The sequence below is a fragment of the Lagenorhynchus albirostris genome, chromosome 5 (genome assembly GCF_949774975.1).
Source record: "Lagenorhynchus albirostris chromosome 5, mLagAlb1.1, whole genome shotgun sequence".
In the NCBI taxonomy this organism is placed as follows: domain Eukaryota; kingdom Metazoa; phylum Chordata; class Mammalia; order Artiodactyla; family Delphinidae; genus Lagenorhynchus; species Lagenorhynchus albirostris.
Genome location: NC_083099.1, coordinates 10438708 through 10453389, shown reverse-complemented (window position 1 = coordinate 10453389; position 14682 = coordinate 10438708). Strand labels below are relative to the sequence as shown.

Below are 14682 nucleotides of genomic sequence, written 5' to 3'. Positions count from 1 at the left end.
AGGAGGCGGTGAGCCTCCCGGGACCCGCGGCCGCCGCCCGTCGCCGTCCGCTGGGCAGCGAGGTTCCTGCGGCCCGATGAGCCGGCCCAGCGGGAGCAGCCGCGACGGCGGCGACCACGAGCGGGAGCCGGGTGGCCCGCGGCGGCAGGGGAGGGTCCCCGCGGCCTGTAGGGGGCAGCGCCGAGCCCGGGAGGAGACGGCGGCGGCGGGGTGGGCGAGTCCCGGCCTCCCTGCCCTCCGTGCGCTTACCCGGCGCCGCCGGCTTCGGCGGGGACGCGGGGGTACGTGGCGGGCCCGGCGCGCGACAGCCCCTGGGGAATTGGGATCCGGGGAGACCCCGGCGTCGCCACCCGCCCGCCCGGGGCCGCGAGAGCCTCGGAAGGCGCCTCCGCGTGGCCGGGGAGCGTCTGGGCGCCCGCCGCTTCCCCAAGCCCGAGCGGGACGCCCGGTGCCCGCGCGGTGGGTGCCCTGAGCCCCGCGGTGGGCGCCCCGGGGCGTTCCCCCGGGGAGGGCGCCCCGTTCCGGCGCCCCCAGCCGCGCGGTATTTGTGGCGCCCGCGGCGGCGCGTGTGCCGGGCGTGTTTCCCTCCCGGGTGCCGGGCCCCGGGCCCCGCCGCCGCGCTGACTGTGTCTCTCTTCTCCCCCTGCAGGAATCTTCCGAGAATCCTGCTGCCGCGACTCTAACCGTGACCGAGGCGAGCTCGAAACCAACAGCACATCTAAATTTAAAAAAAAAAAAAAAAAAAAAGGCGGAAGAAGCGGCCGAGGCGGCGGCGGGAGGAGGAGAGGAGGAGGGGCCGCGCGGCCCGAGGCGGCGGGGACGCGGGGACGCGGGGACGCGGCTTTGTGCTGGCGGGTCGCGGGGCGCCCATGGCGGAGTGCGGCCGGGGGGGCGCCGCCGGCGGGGCCCTGCCCACCTCCCCGGGCTCGGTCCTCGCGGCCAAGGGCGCCCTGAGAGCCGGGGCCGGGGAAGGCGGCGGCGGCGGCGGAGGGCGCCTCGGCCACGGGCGGGCGCGCTATGACAGCGCCGGGGTTTCCAACGGAGACTGCAGCCTCGGCGTGTCCGCGGACGAAGCCCAGGCCAGCCCCTCCAGGGGCCCCCGCGGCGCCGCGCTCGCCCCGACCCCCGGCCCGGCCGCCTGCCCCCTCCCCCGGGAGAGCAAGCCGGGCGGCCTGCCCCGCCGGAGCAGCATCATCAAGGTAGGTGGGCGAGGGGCACCCGTCGCCCGCCCCCCGCCGTCCGCGGGGGCTCTTTCCCCGAGAGGGGAGTAGTGGTGGCAGGAGGGGGGTGTACGAGGAGCCAGCCCCCTGCTAACGGGAGCCAGGGGTGCGCTGGTGCTTGGAGTGGTTGAGCGGGGACTGGGTGCATATGGCATTTGGGAAGAATGGAGAGGTGGTCCTGAATGTGCAGGGAGCTGTGCTCAGACATCCCCCGCGGAACTTAGGGATGTCACCTCTCCCAGGATTGGCCTGGAATGATGGCCTGTACCTGCTTGGCAGGGCACGCTCTCTTGTGGTAGCCTCGGCTGGTAACAGACTCCCTGCAAGGTTTCCATTGTATGTTAAAAACAGTTATCATGTGAAAGCATTTTCTTAAAAATCCCAGGCAGTGAACAGAGATTATTTAATAGGTTTCTTCTCATCGCTCTATAGTTGCCTCTTGCAAACGGCTGGACTCAGAGGGTGCAAAAAATCCCAGGTCACTCAATCTCACGGAGAAATGGAGCAGGTTTCTGAAGATAAATGCCCATTTCGGCTTTCTTAGGGTCAGAGGCGCTGAGAGATTACAGTCCTGCACGGTTTAATCTTTTCCTTGCTGCAGTAGGCAGGCCTCCAGCTCTGTGGAAGTTCTTTTGGGTAGTTTGCTTGGTTTTGCTATCTTTTGCCTGGGGTTATTTAGCAAAAGGAAGTCAGCGATTGTTTTGTGCATTTTAAACTCCAGGAGTAATGTAAGGAACTCCTGAGTTTGTGATGGTTTCGTTCTAATACTACATTTTGGTCTGCAGTGCATACTTCTCCTGACATGAAGTGAAAAAAAAATTGATGAGCTAAGAAGAGCAGAGCCTTAGGAAGGGCTAGCTCTTTCTGCTCAAGTTTGGAACAAATAGAAAATGTTGCTGTCTGAAGGCTGAGAGGTCACCAGGACGGTGAGCATCAAAGCACCCTGACACGGCTGTCCCCACCTTCCTGTGGCAGATCATCAGCGGGAGGGGGAGAGCAGAACGGGCCACAGTGAAGAGAATTGGCACTGGTGGTATTTGAAATTTAACTGGACCTGCAGAAACCTTCTGAGTAGCATGTAGTGTCTGATGGTATTATCAGCCTCTGCAGTTACCTAGTGAAATATACAACCTTGCTACTGTATGTAACAGGCAATTGTGAAACTGCTTTTCGCTTTGTCATCTGTTGGCTCGGTTTATGGCTGAGCAAGGGCACAGTTGGAGGGCTTAAAGATCAAGTGTATTAACTATCTGCAGCAGGCGTTTAGAGTTTAACTAAGGAAAGCAAAAGAGGTTTTTGCTGCATACCTACCTAGCTTTTAGTGACTTAACGTTTTCTTCTACTCTCTCGCTTATGTTGCCATGGAAGTTGCTTTCAACCGTGCGTGGTACTCAATACCCATTGACAGAGTTATGTGTCATAACTGTTTTTATTGGTTACTAGATATTTGTGGTGATTTTGCACTGCAGTGTTAATGAAATCAGACGTAAAAATTCCAGAGAAGATACAAGCTGACCACATTTTAACTCCTCTCCCTCAATTTTTTTGAAGGGCCTGTTCTTACACTTTTTTTTTTAAAAAAATTCAGATTTAATTGTTGTCTACATGTGGTTCGCAGTGTAACTTATTTAATTACAACAGCATCTGTTTTAATTTTGCATTCATGGGAGGTTAGGAAGAAGGATGGTTTGCCAACATTTCTGACATGTGGAATTGAGAACTTGTTGGTAGATATCATTTCTTCATTGAAGATGCTAGAAGCACATGGGGAAATGATTAATAATTCAGAAATCACTGGAATTTTGAAAGTTTCCCAGATATCTTTGTCTTCTTTCTAATGGAGGCAGTTGGTCCCTTGTTTGCAGTTGTATCCCTAGGTATACATTGTGAGGAATGTAGCAGGGGTTCAATAGGTTGCTTCCTGAATGAATGGACAAATGATAAGAAAGTACATATTTTCTCTAAGTTCTTTTAATTTTTAAAATGGCTCATTGGGATTTACCAGTCTCATGTCTTATTTATTGTCTCGTATCTCCTAAGATGACTTGACTCCTTTTTCTTGCCTCTATTTTCAATGTGCATTTTCTTAATCACCCTTTAAAACTATGGAAATAGTGTTGAAAGTTGATCAAGCCTGGATTTTAGGGAAGGAGTATGCTATATTTAAATAGGTAATTACTTGGTATTTACTCCCTTTCAGTTGGCGTCTTGAGGTCTCAAGATTTTAGAAATTTAGTGTGGCATTTTCTAAAGACATGACAGCATCAAGTTAATAATGTAATAGAATAAAGAGATCTTTAACTTTAATACCAACTTTCATAAAGCAGCAAATAAGGCACAGGTATTTTTGTCACACGAATGGCAGAATTACATTTCACTTTTGTTAAAATATAATAAACAGCTTAGCAGGAGCCCATGTGAAAAAGCAGTGGTGACATCTTTCTTTGGTTTCTTTTGAATAAAGGGATGAATGCAGTCAGGTGATGGAAGGGGAGAGGCGGGAGTAGATTAGTGAGCATGCTGATGATGGGGGACTTGAGGGCGTGGCGCGGAGAGTGCATGCTCACTAAGGATCAGAGGCTGGTGTTCATGGGGTTGCATTAGTTGCAGTGTCCAGCTATGCCTGTTTCCTAGTTCATCACAGTCTTGACCTTCCTCTTAGGTGGGGATCCCCGAATCAGAGAGAGAAATAACAGCAGAAATGGGATAAACAGTGGGCAAAGAAGGGGGACTATTGCTGAGGTGCAGGACGTGCAGAAATCCACTGTAGGCTGACTGGAATGATATTCCATATTTAAAATTATTTCTTTGGAACTCCATCTGTTTTGTAAATGTGGTGTTGAGTAAGAAATTGTAAATTGTAAAACTACATTTTCTGCCAAAACAGATGCACAGATCCATACTAAAAGAGCTCCTTGGTTATGGTAAGAGTGTCGATGGAAATTCAGGGTGAGCAGCCTGGTAAGACCTTTATAAGTACCTTGAGAAGAAAAATAAATCATGGAACTCATCACCAGACTTTTCTACTTTTCCTTAGCTTGTTGAAAATAGTGTTACACTTTTTAGCTTATTCTCAAAGGCCTATTACTAGATTTTTAGGGGAGAAGCCATTATGTTTGTCATCTTTAGTAATCTAGTAAACGAAAACATCACTTTCATTTTCTCTTTCCATATTTCATTTCATCACACCATTCAATACAGTCCACGCTTTATTTTGAAACAGTTAATTTGGTTAGCTGTTCAGATGGCATTCATTTTTTACAAATAGCTCCATCCTTTAATTCAGGAGCTTGGTCTAAAAATACGAAGTAACACTTTAAGCCTTAGATTTCTTTTTAAGTTTTGAAATAAATGAAGTTAAAATGTCTATTAGTTTGGATGGTTTACTTTAGTCAAAACTAATTAAATATTTTGGATGGTACATTAAGAGAGGTGATTTAATTTGCATAAAATGAAATTCACTCCTGTTGGTGTCTAGTTCTATGGAATTTGACAAACACATGTAAGTCATGTAACCACTACCACAACCAAGATCTAGAACAATTCTGTCATCTCAAAAAATTCTCCAAGTCTCTTTGCAGCCTTCCCTGCCCCCTGTCCCCAGACCATAACAACTATTGATTCGGGTATTTTAAAAAAAATAAGTTGGAAGTATAGCCATTATACTATTTTGGTATTTAAAAGTAATGACAGCAGCCACTGTTTATTAAGCACTTACTATGTGCAAAACACATGAAAAGTGTTTAATTTGATTCTGTGACCTGGTCTTGCACCAACCATGGAGGCTGAAGAAAACCCCAAGTTCAGAGGGGTTACCTGCTTGTCCAGGGTGCTGGAGCTGGTTGTTGTACCCCGCTTGGGCACTCCACTGACCCCCACATTACACTGGCAGTGTTAATTTTTTTGTATACTTAAGGAAGCATTGGTGGTTTGGAACACCAGATTTGGTTTTCCCCTTTAAATGTAGGGGATACTGAAGGGAAAAAAAGAATCTCAATTTCTTCTGGCAGAAGAAGTTGGCAGATAATATGGCCAGGCAGCTGTCTAGTCACCTGTTATGGCTGCCTGACCAGAGACTCTGGCTTCGCTGAGACCAAAGGTTTGACCTTGTCCAAGGTGGCAGCCCTTAGTTTTCTTAATATCACTGTTGTCCTTATTATAGTATCACGGTGTGTAGGGGAAATGCTTTTACTAACTTTCCGCCAACGTAGATTCCCTATGTCTTGATGCTGAGCACCGCATCATGGGGAACTAGCAGGCTCTTAACATCTATTATGCATATTTAAACAAAATAATTAAAATGTACATTATGGTGTAAATAAAGTAGACTCTTTGCAGGCCAAAGCTGGGCTGTATTTATCAGTTCTGCACAGAAAGCAAGCACTCAATAACCATTTTCTGAATTTTATCTTAAGAATAATATCTGCATTTGACTTTAGACTTTTTTTTCTGAATGGGGGCTCGGGGGAGACAGCTGTACGCCCAGCAAACCTGTGGGCGTATCATGAATATTCAACCAACAGTAACTGGATCACAGAGTGAATTTGTCTGGTTAAACAGGCAGCCTTGGTCATTTAGGTCAGAAAATTCTGGTAGCCAATCAGCAAGTCTCCACTTGGCTTTGTACTGATGCATGTGAGGGAGTCCAGGCTTGATAACTGCTGCAAGGCGGGTGCAGGGCCGTGGGTCTCAGCCACTCAGAGAGCTTTCGTCACACTTCAGAGTTCAGTTTCAGAAGTCATTAGGGGGTGTTCATTTTCAGACCCTAAAAATTACTTACCCCTTTTGCTTCTTCCCTTCCCTGTCTTCCAGCCTCCCCTCCAAACAGTTACGCTTGACTTGTGGTGCTTTTCACCAGGTCCAGATAGACAACTGACAGGAAATTGTTTATTACTATTTTTTAAATTGCCTATCTTGGCCTCTTGAGTTAGTTTCTTAGAATGCTCTCTCCCAGAATCTGTTCAGTTCCTTTTATAGTTCTGTATGCTCTGTAAGGGGTCTAAACGAGACTGTTCTTTTTTGCTTTTCTTTTTTTAATGCTTAAGTTCCCCATGCCTCCTAATTCAACGAAATAGGGCAGTGCTATCTGCAGCCTAAATGCAGGTATAAATGAATTGTGAATATTCACGTTTTCCCTTCAGACTCTATTTTATACATGTGTTCAAAAATAGATGCTCTGTTTCTTATTAATGCTAAATTTTGTCTGTCATAACTTGCTTGTCTACCAGACCTCCAGATTACTTCAGCTACTTACGTTTTATTTCAAATTAATGGATTCTGTAGTACAGGGGATATTCATATATTTTTACCAGTGGGCCACAGGATCTGAAACTGTGCAAGCTGCCTGGCCAGCTTTTCTCTGCTGTTGATAATGGTGAATCGAGAGGGTCGTACCCAGCATGGGTGTTAGTAGTGACTCAGACAAGTCGGAACCCCCAGGGGGGTTTCAGTGGGACCTATGTTCCTTATGGCAGAATAATCCCATAGCTCTAGGGGGCTCAGAGCATATAATGACTTACATTGAGCTTTAGCAACAATTGTGTGAGTGAGCCAGTCTGCTGGCAGGACGCCTGGCACCTACCTGTCTCCGAAGGGCAGAGGAGGGCAGGTGGGAGGCCCTGCTGGCTGCGAGTGCTTGGTCACGTGGCAGGGGATTAGGTAAAGCTTGTTCTAGGTAGTCATCTCAGCTGGGCTGTACAGGCAGACCACCTTTTATTGTGGTTCGCTTTATTGCGCTTCACAGATAGTGCGCTTTTTACAAGTTGAAGGTCTCTGGCAACCCCGCGTCGAGCAAGTCTGTTGGCGCCATTTTTCCAACCGCATTTGCTCACTTAGTGTCTCTGTGTCACATTTTGGTAATTCTCGCAGTATTTCAAAATATTTCCTTGTTATTATGTTTGTGATGGTGATCTGTGATCAGGGATCTTTAATGTTACTCTTGTAATCATTTAGGGGCACCGCGAACCGTGCCCATGTCAGACGGCGAACTTAATTGATACATTTTGTGTATGTTCTGACTGCTGTCACCTCCCTGTTGCCTGGGACACAACAGTGTTGAAATTTGGCCAGTTAATAGCCCTGCAAGGGCCTCTAAGTGTTCAGGTGAAAGGAAGAGTCACACATCTCTCATTTTATTTTTTTTTCTCATTTTAAGTCAAAAGCTAGAAATGATTAAGCTTAGTGAGGAAGGCATGTCGAAAGCCCAGATAGGCTGAGAGCCAGGCCTCTTGTGCCAAACGGTTAGCCAAGTTCTGGATGCAAAGGAAAAGTTCTTGAAGGAAATTAAAAGTGCTGCCCCAGTGAACACACCAATGGTAAGAAAGCGAAACAGCCTTATTGCTGATATGGAGAAAGTCTGAGTGGTCCGGAGAGACGATCAGACCAGCCACCACATTCCCTTAAACCAAAGCCTAGTCCAGAGCAAGGCCGTATCTCTCTTCAGTTCTGTGAAGGCTGAGAGAGGCGAGGAAGCTGCAGAAGAAAAGTTCGAAGCTTAGCAGAGGTTGGTTCATGAGGTTTAAGGCAAGAAGCCATCTCTGTGACATCAGAGTGCAAGGTGAAGCAGTGAGTGCTGATGACGAAGCTGCAGCAAGTTATCCGGAAGATCCAGCCGAGATCATTAATGAAGGGAGCCACACTAAACAGCAGATTTTCAATGTGGATGAAACAGCCTTCCACTGGAAGAAAATACCATCTAGGTCTTTCATAGCCAGAGAGGAGAAATCAGTGCCTGGCTTCAAAGCTTCAAACGACAGGCTAACTCTCTTGTTAGAGGCTAATGCAGCTGGTGACTTGAAGTTGAAGTCAATGCTCATTTACCATTCCGAAAATCCTAGGACCCTTAAGAGTCATTGCTGAATCTACTCTGCCTGTGCTCTGTAAATGGAACGACAAAGCTTGGATTACGGCACATCTGCTTGCAACATGGTTGCAAGTGAATACTGAATATTTTAAGCCCACTGTTGAGACCTATTGCTCAGAAAAAGAAGGTTCCTTTCGAAATATGACTGTTCGATGACAATGCACCTGGTCACCCAAGGACTCTGAGGGAGATGCACAACGAGATACATGTTGTTTTCATGCCTGCCAACACAACATCCATTCTGCAGCCCATGGACCAAGGTATAATTTTGACTTTCAAGCCTTATTATTTAAGAAATATATTTCATAAGGCTATATAGATGCCATAGAGAGTGATCCCGCTGATGGGTCTGGGCAAACTCAATTGAAAACCTGGAAAGGCTTCACCATTCTAGATGCCACGAAGAACATTCATGATTCATGGGAAGAGGTCAAAATATCAACGTTAACAGGAGTTTGGAAGAAGTTGATTCCAACCCTCATGGATGTCTTTGAGGGGTTCAAGACTCCAGTGGAGGAAGTAATTGCAGATGTGGTGGAAACAGCAAGAGAACGAGAATTAGACGCGGTACCTGCAGATGTGGCTGAATCGCTGCAATCCCGTGATAAAACGTGAATGGATGAGGAGTTGCTGCTTACGGATGAGCAGAGAAAGTGGTTTCTTGAGATGGAAACTACTCCTGGTGAAGATGCCGCGAAGCTTGTTGAAATGACAAAGGATTCAGAATATTACATAATCTCAGTTGATAAAGCAGTGGCAGGGTTTGAGAAGAGTGACTCCAACTTTGAAAGAAGTTCTACTGTGGGTAAGATGCTGTCAAACAGCACTGCGTGCTACAGAGGAATTGTTCTTGAAAGGAAGCGTCAGTTGATGGGTCGACTTCATCGCTGGCTTATTTTAAGAAACTGCCAGTCACCCCCGCCCTCGGCAGCCACCACCCCGATCGGTCGGCAGCCATCAACATCGAGGCGAGATCCTCCACCAGCAAGAAGATTACAACTCACTGAAGGCTCAGAGGATGGTTAGCTTTTTCTTCTTCAACCAATAAAGTATTTTAAAATGAAGGTATGTATATTGCATTTTTAGACACGATGCTGTTGCCCACTTAGTAGACCACAGTGTGGTGTAAACACAGCTTTTATATGCCCTGGGAGCCGAAAAGTTCGTGTGATTCTCTTTGTTGCGATATTTGCTTCATCGAGGCAGCATCTCTGAGGTGTGCCTGCATGGTGGGGTCTTTGGTCTGTCCTCGGGACACACGTTGCTTGTCTGGATTATTCAGGGGGAAGCATACTGGTGGGAAAACTAGAGGGTGTGAAGTTCGGTGCTTGGATCAGATTCTGCCTCCCTCTCTTCCTTCCTCTTGACCTTGGGCAAGATATTTAAGTCTGTGTGTCTAGTTAACCCATCTCTAAAACGGACATAAGGATATCTCCCTCATAACATTGTCGTGGAGATTAAATGAGATGATGTGTGTGGCATAGTCAGAACAGCGTGTGGCCTGTAGTAAATACTCAATCAGCAGCCCCTGGTATGTTTAGTTTCTCTTATTTAGAGTTGATCCTGAGATGAGCACACTCATTTAGCTTCATTTGAATTGGAGATCACTAACACTGCCATCCCCGTTTTGAAAGTCTTATCTTTTGAGACACAAAGAATGTACCCAGATAAGTTTCTCAGACTTCTTCTGAAGATGCTTCATGAATGATTTTTGTTCTGGTGCCTCTCTCAATCTGATGCGTCAGTACAACTGAGCTCATGTCTTAATAGCCCCACTTCAATAATCGGAGGGCACTGGACATTAGTTTTATTGCACCAAGCACCCATGTGTCTTGGTTTGCCCAGCATAGTCCGGATTTACCCCGGACAAAACCAGGGTTTTGTCCTCTCCGCTCTCCTTTGATGGATTTCAAAGCTTTTCAGGAGGGAATCATTTCCCATTTTTGTTTCTTTTTAACAAAATTTGATTTACACTTTTTAGGGTCCTCGAGGGTAAAGCAGGTAGTAGTAACAATTTGTTTTCAGGTGAGTTCTTTCTGATAGTATTTATCCCTACTGCTGTTTTGGAATTGTCAAATAATATAAATTATTTATATTTAATAATTATATAAATTATTATATATAAAATATTCTATAAAGATATTTATATAAATCATATAAACATAATTTATATAAATTATAAAATTATAGAATATGTTTATGCCTTCAGCACATTACTGTGAGTTCAGTATTGAGGTATCTTCTTGGAGTATGCTAAATATACGGATTTGGAAATAGCAGATATTACCACCCCAGAACCCGGGCAGCTGGATTTAAAAGTGACTAATCATATAGATTCATGGGAGTTTTAGAACGGAAAGAGATCATGCAAAATTCTTTTGTAGTCATAGAGAGGCAAGGCCATACTGATCAGCACATCTAGCTCCTAGCTATGGTTGAGTTCATTTATTTGCATATTAGCCTAGCAGAATTGGAAAAAAAATTGTTATGTAATACTGCAGTGTGTGAGTATTCATAGCACAAGATGTGGTCTTCCAAACAGCTATTTTTGAGAATTTGTTTTTTTGGCTATAGATAGCTGCATGGGTACACATGCTACACTTGTGCACGCATGTACTCTGAAGACTCTGTTTATAAATAGTAAAGATTAAGAACAAACCAAATAACATAGTGGTGGCTGGCACGAGTCCTGTCTTGTGAGAGACTGATGGGTAGCAGGTGTCTGCTCTCTAAATTGAAAATGCCCGGGCAGGGGGAGCCTGTTTTGATGAACATTGCCGACGAGGCTTCTGTTGCTCTTGACCAATTAGCGTGGCCACAGAGGGATGAGCACCTCGTTTGCAGCTGCCATCAGAATCACAAGCTCTGTGACTCTCTCTACATGGTTTCCTGCTACTTTTTATTTTTCATCTTCCTTCTAAGCTCTGATATCCTGTGAGCATAAGTAGATGTAATTTTTCAAATAGTTAAAATGGTTTAATGGTTATTCTTGGAGGAAATACAGCAAGTGGCTTAGATTTTTGTTGCTATTAATCCATGCTAATAGATTATATTAAATACCAATAGAATCATTCAGAGGTTTTCATATCAGAACTGATAGAATTCCTGATGTAATGGGGGTTTAACGGATGTGTTTGTCTTTGGAATTTTTGGTGGTTTGTTGAAAGCGATCTATATATTCTTTCAAGGCTTTCTCTGGTTTATGTATATTCCCATAAATGTTCTTTCGGGTTCTGTTGGTTTTAAATTGTATCTGTGATGTTATGTAATGCACTGTGGCTTTTAGGTTGCATTTCCCTGATGATGAATGCTGTTGAGCACCTTTTCATGTTTTCTTGGCCATTAGTATATTCTCCTTTGTAAAATGCCTATTCCTATCTTTCGCCCATATAAAAAAATTGGGGTTTTTATATTAAAAAAATTAATTTGTGGGACTTCTTTACATTTTCTGGATATGTCTTTTGTGTGATACGTATATTGAAAATTTCTTCTCCTAGTATGTGACTTGTCTTTTCATTGTCTTAAGGGGCACCTCTTAATGAATAATAATAAGTCTTCTTAGTTTTAGTGAAATCCAGTTTATCAGCATTTTCCTTTATGGTTGTCCTGTGTACGATATTTTAACTTAGCTTGAGACCATGAAGATATTCATTTATTTAACTTCTAGAACGTTTATTTTTCAAATTTAGCTCTGCAGTCTGTCTGGAACTTATTTGTGTGTGTGGTGTGAGGTAGGGGTCAAGATTTGTCTTTCCATGTAAATATCCAGTTAATTAATCCAGCACCATTTATTTGAAAATATCATTTTTCCCTATTGCACTGCATCGGCCCTTTGTCATATATCAAGTGACTTTATATGTGTGGGTTTGTTCTGAAGTCTGTTTTGTTAGATTGGTCTATTTGCCTGTTCTTTCGTTCATACTGTCTTTCTTCCTAGGTGTATACCCAACAGATAATTAGGCCATTTGTGTATCAAAAGATATGTACAAGAATGTTTGTAGCAGCATTAACCGTAAGAGCCCCAAACTGGAAACAACCCAAATGCTCATCTTTTAAAATAAGCATATCACACAATGGAATACTATGAAGAAAAAAGACAGACAGACAGACAGGAACAACAAGAAGAGCAGATGACTGCTACATGTACCGCTCTAGCCTCTCAAGATAATGTTGAGGGAAAGAAACCAGACACAAAAAGAATGCATATTGTATGATTCCATTTATATAAAGTTCCAAAACAGACAAACTGATTTTTGGTGATAGGAGTCCTAATAGTGGTCCCATTTAAGGCTCCTGACTGGGAGGGGGGACCCAGGGGCTTCTGGGTGTCACTGATTTTTGGTTGCTGGATCTGAGGGTGGTTCCACTTTGTGAAAATCCGTTGAACTGTACACACTCCTGACTTCCAGAGGTATATCATACTTCAATAAATAAGTTGATTTACACAATTGAGAAGATAAATCAAAATGAAATACTTACAGGCTGCTTCACTCTGCACTGTTTAGGACACTGCCTTTCATAGTTTGCTGCTGTCTGTCGATCAACATGTAAAACACCTTTTTGCTGCAGTGGGGTGCTCATGCCGCAGTGAGGCCTGGTGGAGGCCCAAGCTGTGTGATGGTGTGGAGTTGGCGGGTAGGGGAGACGCTGGCTGGAACAGCAGGAGGACGGGATCCTTCCTGGGCCGTGCCGAGAACACATCAGGAGCCGGGCCTGGAAGGAGGGGGGGCGGCGGGCTGACACAGTGGTGAAGGGAGTGTCGGTCACTGGCGTCATCTCACTCTGTTGTGATCGCTGGGAGTTTTGACGATCGGTTTGGTGTGATTTTGAGCGTTTTCATCCCTTCCGGTGCGCTCGAAAGATTTACTATTCGAAAGTGTGCTGCTCACACAAAACTTTGAGAACCTCTCCTTTGTGGAGCACCTGTTCTCTGCAAGACGGCTTTCTAGAGAGCACTTTGGGTCTCAAAAGCACTGAACAAACAGAAACCAGTTATCCAGGTTTGTAGACAAAAGCGGGAGTTTTGTGTTGGCCACTGAAGAGCCATCTACCTGGGGTCCCAGGTGGCCAGCAGAGTTTTGGCTCTGTCGGCATTTATCTTGTCCCATCGAAATGTTCCTTCAGGTGGGGAGAACACCAGCTCTACAAATGGGTCACACTGGAATTTTTAGGACACTGAATTATCTGGATTCTAAAACACACTAACGTGCAGATCCACTCTAGTCCAATTAAGTCAGAATTTCTGGGGTTTTCCTAAAGCGCCCTGGGAGATTTTAGGGCATGGTCAGGGTTGAAAATAGCGGAAACCTTTCTCCTGTGTTGGGTCTCAGACTGGTCAGCTCTGTTAGGTATGACAGAACAAGCAGCCCCAGAATCCTGCAGGTGACAGGCGGTTGGTTGGTGATCCTGTGGCTCGTAGGGCGCAGGGGGTAGGATGCAGCTTTCAGCTGCCTCCGTGGAGCCTCTCCTTCGAGGAGTTGAGTTGCCCTTTTTCCGAGGGGGTGTGTAAGACACTGACGGCTCTCCCGTTCATCAGGTCAAATCTGGAGAAACTGACTTACGTGTAAAAATGGTGGTCTGCCCTCTGTGCTAATCATTGTACCTTAAGAATGTATTTTTGACCCAAATAAAGGAGTATGTTGCATTCATACAGGCCCTGGGTTCATTATTTGGGGCCTTAATCTACCTGGATTGATCATCACCGTGCAGCCACTGTATCCTGGTCCATCCCTCACAAGAGAAAAGACCTCTGTGTACCCAGGACATTCTACGCCATGGAAGAAGACCTCTGCAGGAGGGATATTTTTTGAAAGAACTAATTTGACTGAGGCATGAGCACTGTTTCTAGAGAGAGCTGATTGTACATTTCAAACTTTAACCACCGCAGGCGGTGACGTGTAGTAAAAATGCTGTTTACTCGTGGCAGATTATACGTCGACCCTTGAAGACAGGTGTCTGTTTGTACAGGTAATTTATGCTGGGAGGAAGAGAACAATCTGGTGATGCTTAGGGCATCCCGTGGTGGTGTGCCAACAGTCGGGGTGGGTGTGTCTTGATCTTTGGGTGAACGTCTACTTTCTGAATGCCGTAACCTTTTCCTCTTGCCACACAGACCCTTGCGGTCAGGAGGAATGACCATTGAGTCCCCAGAGCATCTGTAAAATATATTTTCAGTCACGTGGAAACATCAGTGTTGCGGATTCGTGGTCTTCGTGACTTGCTGTGTGCTGTTTCTCCAGGACTTGGCTGCTCTTATCAACAGGCCACCATTATTCACGCTCATCCTTTTAGGTCAATTGTTTTTCTCTTCCAAATTGACATGAGTGGATACTCCAGAATGGAAGCTTGTGTCCCCCTGTCCTGGCTGGGAAGGCTGAGTCTTTGGAGACCCCGGTCTCTGGAGGCCGGAGGATGCACAGTCTGGCAGCACAGAAGTGTTCTCGAGCCTTCCTGACTGCGGTTGGGACCCACTTATTCATACGTAATTGATACACCTCTAATTGTTGTTTTATTTACTTATTTGTAAATGGGAGGCAGAGTAGAAATGAGCTTTAACATTCTTTGGGGGAGAAAGTCTACAATCTTTCTGTGAAAGTTTAG

The 14682-nt window shown here is 45.4% G+C and overlaps 1 protein-coding gene across 1 annotated transcript in view; it reads left to right on the top strand.

Moving 5' to 3' along the window:
* Positions 1 to 823: 823 nt before the first annotated feature.
* PLCL2 (phospholipase C like 2) overlaps positions 824 to 14682 on the top strand; it is a 193632-nt gene continuing 179773 nt past the window's right edge. Inside the window, exon 1 of the mRNA XM_060149551.1 lies at positions 824 to 1199. Within this exon, the coding sequence (XP_060005534.1) occupies positions 870 to 1199 (330 nt within the window). The 5' untranslated portion in view covers positions 824 to 869. The remainder of the gene's footprint in view (positions 1200 to 14682) is intronic.